This window comes from Gymnoscopelus braueri (genome assembly GCF_963280865.1).
Source record: "Gymnoscopelus braueri genome assembly, chromosome: 23".
Classification (NCBI taxonomy): domain Eukaryota; kingdom Metazoa; phylum Chordata; class Actinopteri; order Myctophiformes; family Myctophidae; genus Gymnoscopelus; species Gymnoscopelus braueri.
Window position 1 is genome coordinate 9,021,102 of NC_137625.1, and position 12,043 is coordinate 9,033,144.

A 12,043-nucleotide genomic window follows, 5' to 3' on the forward strand; every position below is an offset into this window, starting at 1 on the left:
TGTAGATCGGCTATTTTCAAATAGCCGATGTATAAAATGGAGCTAAAGGGGTTAATGTATGTTTTATGATATAATGATTTATATCTACAAAGTAACCAGTAAATAAAGTTTTCAAATAATTGTAGTGGAGTAAAAGTACAATATTTGCCTCTGAGATGTAGTGGAGTAGAAGTAAAAGTATTGGAAATTGAAAATGCTCCAGTAAAGTAAAAAATACCTAAAAATTGTACTTAAGTACAGCACTTGAGTAAATGTACTTGTACGTTACTTTCCACCACTGCACATACTGTACTGTACTGTATATCATGTGCAGTATATTATTATGTTTGTCATTCAACAATGTGCTTTGTTCTTGTTTCGTTGTGTCATACAGACATGTAATCTGATGAATCAATCAGAAAAGAGTGGCAGTTACTGTATCTCCAGGGTTAGATTAGATGGGGGAGGGGGGAGAGAATCAATCATTCTTTTATTTTTTGGGCCAATCGGCCAAACCGACATCTCGGTCAGCCTCTACTTTTCATCCCTCTTTCATTCTCTTTCCTCCCTCACTCCCTTCCCCTGCATCAGGTTTTTTTTTTCCTCTGGTATTTGTCTCTCTCTCTGTCTCTCTCTCTCTCTCTGGGTGGGTGGCAGGGACTCACATGCTGTTGAACAGTTCCCTGTACGTCTCGTCTCCTTTGCCCTCAGACATCAGGCTGTCCAGCTTGTCTATGAGCTTGGCCTCCACCTGACAGGAAGCACAGTCAGTCACACATCACAATTAGGAGGTGACAGTCAGGGATCGCAATCAGAATCACAGTGACTTACATGCCTCTGCTTGATATAGAATCCCCACCCACCCACCCAACTGCCGAAAATGTCCGATCTATACACGCTCACAATGCATCACATCGCAAAACACCTTGTGAGCTTGTAGATCGGCTATTTTCTCTGCTATGGAATATTTCTTTAAATGATTGAACATTTTCACATATATAATGATAAACTCATAATAGGAACGACAGGTTGAAAGTGGTTAAGTGTGTCTGTGAGTTTTATTAACCCATAAAGAACCGTGTCATTTTTAGATTCCTTTGGCTATTCAAAAATAGCAGATCTACAGATCTGCTATTTTTGAAAAATCTTGAAAATGTGTGCTTTGCTTCTGGGGGGGTCCCTAGAACAAAATATTTTGAGATGGGTGTCCGCGGCCTCAGGTCTTAATGGGTTAATATTTAACCAATTAAAAATACTAACAAGAGCTTCCTTTTTCCATTTCCTGACAAGTAACGTGACTCTAGTTCAGATTAACCCATTCAAGCCGGGAACACATCTCTGTCATTTTAGATTTCTTTGGCTGTTCAAAAATAGCAGATCTACAAGCTCATAGCACTATGAGCTTGTAGATCTGATATTTTTTGGGGGGAAATCGTGGATATTTTGTGCAAATCTTTGAATATATATATATTTCTAAAGAGAACATTTGTAACTCAAATCTTTGCTTCTGGGGGATTCTACAAAATGTCTTCTAAATCCTAACAGGTTTTTTTTTTTTAAACGCATGTTGCTATAATATCAGTGGTTCTCAAACTTTTTCATGTCAAGGACCACCACAATTATATGTATTTGGCCGTGGTCACAATAAAACTGATTCTGATTCTGATTCTGTGGACGCTCAAAATAGTTTGTTCCACTGACCCCCAGAAGTTGTAACATGAGTTTAAAATTTTTGATTAAAAATATATACATTTTCACGAGTTTTCAAAAATAGCAGATCTACAAGCTCATAGCGCGGCACTCGGTGCCGCGCTATGAGCTTGTAGATCTGCTATTTTTGAATAGCCCAAAGAAATCTTAAAATGGCACCGATGCGTTCCCGGGTCTTAAAGGGTTAACCACCCGTACCTGTTTGAAGTTCCCACTGCGTCTCTGTTCCCAGTCCATCATGTCGTGGAAGATGGGGATCATGACGTTCCTCAGGTCCGGCTGAGGAACCAGCGTCACCTCCAGGAAGGGACCGATCATCGCCGGGATGAAGTTCAGCTTGTGTTCCCCTGCAGGGAGAAACAAACAAGGGCTCATGGCTTTTAGAGTATAGTCTGAGGCTAACTGCATTCCACCCCAAAGGACTCAATCATTCTAAACCAGTGGTTCTCCCACAAATTCATATGTATCTGGCTACAGACCGCCACCTGAAATTATTTTGTGCCAGGGACCCCCATTAGATAAGATTTGTTAAAGAAATTGTAAAAAAATATGTCTGTGGCCTTAATTCATAACCAATCTGAGGGTCCTTGAAATTAAAAACTTTGAGAACCACAGTCATATACCATATTCCATACATAAACTCACACATTCCACACGTTAAATCATCATATTCCAAAGGAAACCACACGTGTCTTGATGTGTACTGATGCTGTAACCTGTTTTTTGTCTTTTATCAGTGTAATGCTTTCTGTTCTTGCATATTTTTGCCGTTTTACTTTTTTTCCCCATCTTAACTGAGTGCCAATGACGTCTTTTGACGGCCGTTTTCAGTGTGCCATTAGTGCCAATGACGTCTTTTGACGTCACCTAAAAATATATATATATATATATATATTTTTTTTTTTTTTTTTTTTTTTTATCTCAAAGGAACTAGGAGAAAACGATTTTCAAAAAGTTAATGCTCCATCCACTTCAATGTTAAAATGTAAACGGAGAAAAATTTTACATTTTTCCATTTTTCCTGCCTGTGGCACAGGGATCAACAAGCTTGAAATAAGCCTGGCAGTGAATGAGTTAACTTGGTCAACCATGGTTGTTTTAAATGTGCTTAACAAATAAAGTTTGATTTGATTTGAAACAGGTCCCACATTTCAAAAAGAAGGAAGAAGAAAAAGCAGTTTTCCGGTGCAGTGAAAGTGAGGTGTTTCATCCCTACCTAGGTTCTGCCACATGCTGAAGATCTCACAGCCCATCATGACCCTCATATCTCCATACCTGAATACAAAGAGAACAAGATCATGTGTGTGTTCGTGTATAAGTGGATGTACTGTGTGTACGTGCGCATGCATTCATGTATACAGTGCATACACGTATGCAAGTATGCATACACTTACTTTTCCAGTATCTTCTTCCGCTTGGAGGGAGAGAAGGACTCCAGCTGAAGACAGGGCTGGTTGATAAATATTACAGACAGGTAGAAATAGGAGTCCCACACCTGCAGGTGACAGAGTGGCACAACAGTGTTATTAAACATCACACAAAAGCTTGCTTCCAAAAAAAGCACCCAAACTGTCAATATCATATCAAATTCTGAACCTAAGGCAACTAAAACATTTATAAAGGTAATAAAAGCAAAGTGTTTGCAACTGCATACACATTATGTCGTTTAAATGTTTTTAAATAAAGACACTCATCTGCGTGTTTGACCAGGCATTACGTCAAGGTGACAGAAATAGTGGGAAATAATATGGCAAGTTCAAAAACACTGTCATCGGGATTTGCATTCTACTTTCCATTCTAGGGAAATTATTCAAAGCTGCAGGGTTGAGGGAGTTCTTGTGTTATTGCGGAACGGTCAGTAGCTGATGTCATAGAAGGTAGAAAATAGAAGAAAGCAGCAGCACATGCTGGTCTACAAAGCATTGATGAATAAATTGCCAGGAAAGGCTTCCTTCTCTGGCTTAAGGGCAAACATACTACAGAGGTTCACCTCCTGGAAGAAGCCCTGAGAGGAGCATTTCACAGCTTCCAACATGATGTCTATCAGGAGTCACTCACAGAGCTTTTTGAGAATTCCTCATTTACCCTATAGAGCTGTTCCAAGTGTACCTGGACTCTCTCTGAAGCCAACGTGGTCTTTCAGCTTTCTGACTGTTCTACTTTGATTCATGCTTCTAGAGAAGGCAACTGGAAGTAGCAGTTTCAGACTTCCGTGTACCACAGCAGGCCACTCCAGAAGCACTTTGTGAGCAGTGGAGGCGAGACACCATAGGTGTCGATTAGAAGAAAATGTCCTGGCCAGAAATGGCCAGAAAATGTCATAATGTATTAAAAAAAAATAGCATTGTGCAAAAAAAAGGTTTCTTTTTCATTTTCCCAACAATGTGAATTTTTCAGAAAGGAGGTTTTGCGTTTTGGCCATCGATATGTTCAAAAGCCTAGTAGGTAAACATAATTGGTCTTGCAGCAATCAGATGAAAAATACTTGATTGTAAGCCAATTATAATGCATTATAATAAGTATGTTTATAACGCATTATATGAAATGCATGTGTTAACTTTGAGAAAAAAGTATCCTAATTGGAAAATAACAACATGGCTTAAATACCACTGTGCATTAGACAAATGACTTCAAACATGACATAGGAGCTTATTACAAGTCTCTACGGGTGGTCAGTAGTGCATGACACACCCCAGAGAGAGGATAGAATGAAATAAAGACGATTTACAGGGAAGGCCGTTTTTCCCCCCGTTTTTGAATGACAGTCCATTACTTTAAGAGGTGAAAACATAAATAAGCTACCAGTCAGCAAGGTCTATCATATAGAAACATAATCTAGTGATAGGAATAAAAAAAATCACAACTAGAATTTACCCACCCATATGGTACTGTTACTGGAATACTAGGGAGACCCCCATCCAACCACTGCAGATGTACTAGTTTTATTGGATTAACATGCTCTACCATACAGACGGGTTCAAATCATTTTGATTACGACCCAGTAGGAACCCATTCATTCTGGGCAAGCGTTAAATCTCACCCGATTGCCTTCTCTCCCACCCGTGCTGAAAAGAGCCGATCTACAAAGTTCCCAATGCATCACATCATGGCACGTTGTGAGCTTGCAGATCTTTTCAGATTAAGTCTGCTATAAATCGGGGCATAATCCCTCTGCCTATTTATCTCAATTAAGTAAATACGAAGGGGATGTGACTGCACACTCCTATTATTAACCGTTTGAGGCCTGAGGTTCCGATTCTACAAAATGTCTTCTAAATCCTAACAACAGTTTCCTGAAAAAAACGTATGTTTCTATATCCGTGGTGCTCAAAGTTTTTCATGCCAAGGACCCCCCAAAATGCATTTTTGGCCACGGACCCCCATCTCAAAATATTTGGTTCCAGGGACCCCCCAGAAGCAAAGATTTGAGTTACCAACGTTCGCTTTAAAAATATATTTATTCAAAGATTTTCACAGATTTTCACGTTTTTTTTCAAAAATAGCAGATCTACAAGCTCGTAGCGCGGCACCGAGTGTGCGCTACGAGCTTGTAGATCTGCTTTTTTTTTGAATAGCCAAAGATATCTAAAAATGACACAGATGCGTACCCGGCTTTAATGGGTTATAATGAAAACAACGACAACAACAATATAATGTGCTCTGGGACATGTAAGCACTCAATATCTATTAAGTACAACATAATTACTGAACACAAAAGGCTATTAGAGTGCATGTGTGAAAGGCAGTTAAGGGGGGGGGGGGATGTATTCACTCAGGCGGAAACAAATGTTTTGTCCTCGGTTAAGTTCAGTTCGCTTGATGAACGAGCGAGTTGCTGTGCACGCTTTCTGAGAAGCTTGGCAATAGCCTTAGTGTGTGTGTATGTGTGTGTGTGTGTGTGTATGTGTGTGTGTGTGTGTGTGTGTGCGTGCGTGCGTGCGTGCGTGCGTGCGTGCGTGCGTGCGTGCGTGCGTGCGTGCGTGCGTGCGTGCGTGCGTGCGTGCGTGCGTGCGTGCGTGCGTGCGTGCGTGCGTGCGTGCGTGCGTGCGTGCGTGCGTGCGTGCGTGCGTGCGTGCGTGCGTGCGTGCGTGCGTGCGTGCGTGCGTGCGTGCGTGTACTACATAATCGGAGGACCTTTAAACGACACACGTGCACGCACTGGTGGAAAGTACATTTACTCTAGTACTATACCTAAGGTAGGTGTAGAGTATTTAATTCATTGTTTTATCCTTCATACTTTTACTCCAATACATCTCAAAAGGCAAATATTGTACTTTCTACTCAACTACAATAATTTGACAGCTTTAGTTGCAAGTTACTTTGGAGATTTACATAATCAATACAAAACATATATTAACTGCTACATTATGATGTATTATTATACAGCTAAAACATATAAAGTATTTAAAATACTTTACCCACCTTTACTAGCTGCAGTGATGCACACATAAATGTATTAATAATATATTATTATCGCTATTATTATTAATAATTCTACTTTTACGTTTGATAATGTAAGTTTATTTTGATACCAATACTTTTACTCGTGGTATTGAACACAGGGCTTTTAACAAAATATGTGTACATTGTGGCATTGCTACACCTTTTACTTTTTAAAAAAGGAGTACTTCTTCCACCACTGCGTGCACGCACCTCGCTGTACAACTCGTTCGTCCTTACCTTGTAGTCAAACTTGTCGTTGAGGAAGTTTTTCCTCAGGGCGTCAGAAAGGTAGAGGACGGTCGTGATGATGACACTGAAAGAAAGACAGAGGGAGATATTGCGGAAGCGTGCCACGTTTAACTTAAAGGCATTCTAGGTAACGTTTTCAACAAAACTAAAGTTAAATTGTATATCTTTTGTGAGTGGCAAAAGTTTCACAACACCCACTCCATGAATTTCACCCCCGGAAGCCTTTTATTTATATATTTTCTATTGAACGTGGACTGGGGGGACTTTCCCGGGAAAATGACGTTCCTGGCCAACGTCATGACGTCGTGGCCGACGTCCTGGCCGACGTCATGACGTCGGCCAGGAAATACCGCAACGGTTTCCTGTTTGGCCAGGAACTACCGCGCTAATAACAAAAAGGAACCTCACGCTGATTTTAAGAGAATGTAGGATTGGAAGATCGAAAAAGAACAGAAAAAGAAAGCACAGCTCATGGTAACTAATGCTCCACTGGCTAAGAGAAACGATCCGTAGATAGTATAAAACAATTAAAAGATCGCTTTTTGAAACGCTTCCGGCTTCCGGTGAAAACGAATGGAATTCTGGGTAATCGAGGACTACGGAAATTGTATGCAGTGACGGTAGTGACCAGCAGAGGTTGCTAAAAATCGTTATTTGTGATTCTGCATTGTACAACTTTAAAGGGAAAACGCAATTCACAAAAAACGTAAAAACACAGATTTCCCGCCACTACTGTCGGCCCACTCGGACATTAGTGGTGTAATCATCACGATTAATATCAACCATTTTCAAAAATTATCGGAGCGCCCCCTATCATCTGTGAGTAAACCGGGAGGCAGTGTGGGCGGCGGTGGCTCAGGGGTAGAGTGGCAGGTAGAGCGGCCTGATGGGAACCGCAAGGTTCGATCCCGGGCTACCCCAGAGTTAGTGTCGAAGTGTCCTTGGGCAAGACACTGAACCCTACATTGCCTCCAATGAATCGGTTGGCGCTAGCTTGCCACCATTGGTGTGTGAATGTGAGAAAAGTGAGGACACTGGCGTCGACTGTTCGCCGCTTCCTAATGTGTGTCCCCCCCCCTGTATGTATGAATGAATGAACGAAATGAATGAAAGCGCAAAAAGCGCTATAAAATGCAATTCATTATAAGATTGGATCTTTGGGGCGGCTCACACTACAGGATAATATTGCTAGATAATATTGCTAGATAATCACTCCCAATCTCCTGAACTGAGAGTGCCGTTGCCGACCCAAAAAGAACCCGATTATCATTTAGTGCGTGCTGGGTTTACTTGCTGTGAGTGAACTGCAGGGTTGAGAGCTCTTACTTGTTGGTGACCAGACGCATGACGGTCCAGTCCTTAGGGAACATCTCTGGTCGGATCAGGATCCTAAACACCGTGAAGATCTGGAGCAGGAAGTCCTGGATCACACACACATACGGGAGAAACCTTACCACTGGCTGCCATTAAATGCACTCACTTCTATGCTTATTTATTTGGTTCAAGCCACAGGTGGTTCAATGTGTATTTAAATTCAAATTCAATTCACATGATTATTATGCCAGTTTAACTACACGTCAAAAAACAACATGTTGCAAAGCGAGCTTGCAGATCGTCTATTTAGCCTTTTTTTCACAATAGGGGGGCCACAACTAGAGGCTACATGGGGTCCTTGGCGTGGAAAAGCTTGGGAACCCCTGGTTTAAGCGACCACTTAGCAATAGAGCGAGAGAGACAGAGACAGAGACAGAGACAGAGACAGAGACAGAGACAGAGACAGAGACAGACAGGGAGGAGAGCATTGAGAGAGGAGGGATGAGATGGGCTTCGAGCCAGAAACAAATCCGGTACAGCATGTCATGATTATTAAGGACAACAGCACCACCAGGGTGCAAGATTATAGCTCCCTCGCTGCCTTTGTGGTGCAGCTAAAACTGAAATTGGAGATGAAACGCAAGCATTTGGCAATGTTCCGAGCAGACACAAGCAACACACACACACTGCACTGTTTAATCGCTCTTTGATTGTGTGAGACTTCAGGGATCGGCCAGACTGCGGCCTGAATGGCTCACAGCCAGCACGTCTCATGTTCTGGACCAGTGTTTCCCAACTTTGTTTTCCTTGATAGAGATCCCCCCCCCCCCCTTAGGCTAGAGGACACTCTTCGCCAACCTATGACTGATGCCTTGACTGCGATGAGAACGACAGAACCGCATATGACGTCATCATCCCACAAAAAAATAACCCCGTCCACTCCAATGTTATGAGATTTAGAAAAACACATCTACTGTAGCTCAGACTTCTTCTCCCAGACTACGTTTTTTGGGTGAAAACGAGCCATATTCAACTGCCGATAACAACAGAACGGACGATCGCGGTTACAATGTTTCTGTTCCGGTGGAAAGAGGAGAGACTCGTCTCCCCACGGAGACATCGTTCGTTTACATCCGGGTTGAAAAAATAAGAACTGTGGATCATCAAAAAGACTCAAAATAAGGTTAAAACCGCCTGGCAGTGGCGGATGATTTAATTAATTAATACCTGGCACGCACGTGCACACGCACACACACACACACACACACACACACACACACACAGGCACACACACACACACACATGGGAGAACATGTGACCAATGTATTGTTGCTGTCGGGCAGAAACCTCTCATCTCCATTTAGACCCGAGGTTCCGATTCTACAAAATGTCTTCTAAATCCCGACAGTTTTCTGAAAAAACGTATGTTGCTATAATCAGTGGTTCTCTAACTTTTTCATGTCAAGGACCCCCAAAAATGATATGTATTTGGCCCTCATCTGAAAATATTTAGTTCCAGGGACCCCCAGAAGCAAAGATTTGAGTTAAAAAAATATTTGCTTTAAAAATATATTATTCAAAGATTTGCACAAATGTTCACGATCTTTCAAAAAAAATTGCATGTATATCTGCTATTTTTAAATAGCCAGAGTATAGAATAATGGTTTTAAGAAGTGGTTACACAGATGCGTTTAATGGGTTAAAGTTAATATTTTGGCTCAGTAAAATGGAGCTATAGGTGGAACAATAAAAGCAAAGCAGTTTGCCTGCTGTCTGTTTCACTGCCTGGTGAATTACCCGTCTGCTCTGCTGTGTCTAATCCCTCAGGTCACTGCTGTAAATGACAAGGCTTATTGTAGTCACCTCAACACAACACATCTCTGAGTCTTTAATCCCTTCCAAAGCAGCAGTCACCCACACACGTCCGTGCACGCACACACACACACACACACACCCACACACCCACACACACACCCACACACCCACACACCCACACACACACCCACACACACACACACACACACACACACACACACACACACACACACACACATTTCGTTTGTATTACTATTGTTGGGAGAGCATCAAAATTCTAAACGCAGCGATTTCATAAATGTTTTACCATTGTTTGGGGAATTTGGTTAACCCCAACGTGTCGCAGCGATACACACAGTGAGCTTGTAGATCTGCTATTTCCGATGCGTGACACCGTATAACAAGTATAAATCAAGCATAACACACACACACACACACACACACACACACACACCTACATCTTCACCGTTGGGGGAAAAAAAAACCTGCTCAGTGTCACCGAACACAGATTGTCACAGACAGTACAGAGTCAGTGTTGCCAAGTCTGCTTCTTATAAGTGACTTTGGGCTTGTTTTTCCTGTAAAGTCGCTAAATGTTGGACAGCGGCTATTCGAAAATATAAAATAATGATATATAATATAAAAATCTGGAATGATTTTGAAACACTAATCTTGTAGTGGAGTCATTGGCACAAAATATTTGGGGGTGCTTAACATGAAAAATGTTAAGAGAACCACTGCTCTACTAACCCATTTTGGGCGGGAACCCCCATTTGTAACAATACCTTTCAGGACGGGAACCCCTTTTGGGATTCTTGTTGCTTGTAGAGTATATAGCAACATAGATTTTTTTGTAATTTTTGAATAAATATTTGAAATTTTTCAAAAAACTTAGGTCAGGATTTAGAAGGCGTTTTTAGAATCGGCTTCAGGTCTAAATGGGTTAAACAATATTAGACAATAAAGTTTGACTGTCCTGCCCTAGTCGACTATTTTGGGCTCGTTTTCATAGATCTGGCTTGCTTGTTCCTCTCGCAAAAATCTGGCAACACTGTACAGAGTATACAGATTGTAAAGGCCCGGCACTGAACACTGGATATTAATCAGGCAGTGGTGGAAACAGGCACTCAGTGCGTCTCCTCCCTGCGCTATCCATCTCAACCAGATAAGTAGTGTGGAAATCAAACTAACACTGCATGATTACGGCGGTCTCCTCCTCTCTCTATCTTACATAAACGACGCCCTCGCTGCGTCAAGGCGTTATTAATTTTCGTTCAACGACGGCTGCCACAGGCCCCTGACCCCCCCCCCCCCCCCCCCACCGCAATACCTCACAGTCTGACAATAATGTGTTCTCAGAAGAGCAATATCCGTTCCCTGTAGGGTGAACTCAGTGACTGTGTCGAGCATGTAGATTGTCTATTTTCGCTATTCATCGTACAACTAAGAATAACAGGGCTAAATCAAAAAGTTTAAAAACGTGACCTTTCGGTACAAAATTACCTCCATCTGATGAAGGTGAGATGAAGGTCATCTGAAGAACACCATATGTGACCCAGAACATAATTTTTTACTTTTTTTTACTGTTATTTCAGACAGCAGCTGAGGATGTTTGAGCACCAAACCCTCCAGAATCACCTTTGACCATTTAAACAAACCAGCTGTGGTGTAAAAGTAACTAAGTACATGTACTCAAGTACTGTACTTAAGTACAATTTTGAGGTATTTTTACTTTACTGGAGTATTTCCAATCAATCAATTCAGTACTTTTATTTCTACTCCACTACATCTCAGGGGCAAATATTGTACTTTTACTCCACTATAATTATTTGAAATCTTTAGTTACTAGTTACTTTGCAATTATCAATTATTACATTATAAAAACATACATTAACCACTTTAGCCCTATTTTACACATAGGCTATTTGAAAATAGCAGATCTACAAGCTCAACGCGACGCTTGTGAGCTTGTAGATCTGCTGATTTGCAAAGTACATTTTGATACCGATACTTTTAAGTCAATTTTGAATTCTGGACTTTTACCTGCAACGGAGTATATCTCTCTCTCTCTCTCTCTCTCTCTCTCTCCTCTCTCTCTCTCTCTCTCTCTCTCTCTCTCTCTCATCTCTCTCTCTCTCCTCTCTCTCTCTCTCTCTCTCTCTCCTCTCTCTCTCTCTCTCTCTCTCTCTCTCTCTCTCTCTCTCTCTCTCCTCTCTCTCTCTCTCTCTCTCTCTCTCTCTCTCTCTCTCTCTCTCTCTCTCTCTCTCTCTCTCTCTCTCTCTCTCTCTGCAGTGAAAGTTTAGCAAAACTTCTCCCTTCGAACCCACGTCACACACAGGCAGCGATGTGGGTGAGCCCACCCACCGTGAGTGTCTGTGGATGAGTGAGTCCATTAGAGAGAAATACAGAATACGGCACACACCGCGGCTATCTATCACAATGCAGGTGCACGGCACGAGTTTCCGCCACTGCAGTGCTGTGACTCATTCACTTCTCTGAGGTTATTATGGCGGCTGATGTGAGTGGGTGGGCT

At 41.9% G+C, this 12,043-nt stretch overlaps 1 protein-coding gene across 1 annotated transcript in view; it reads right to left on the reverse strand.

Annotated features, from left to right (window-relative positions):
* Positions 1 to 12,043, reverse strand: part of dock4b (dedicator of cytokinesis 4b) — a 260,551-nt gene that overhangs the window by 82,316 nt on the left and 166,192 nt on the right. Inside the window, 6 exon segments of the mRNA XM_080421428.1 lie at positions 645 to 730; positions 1,888 to 2,036; positions 2,906 to 2,964; positions 3,084 to 3,184; positions 6,370 to 6,445; positions 7,708 to 7,802. Coding sequence (XP_080277554.1) covers positions 645 to 730; positions 1,888 to 2,036; positions 2,906 to 2,964; positions 3,084 to 3,184; positions 6,370 to 6,445; positions 7,708 to 7,802 — 566 coding nt within the window.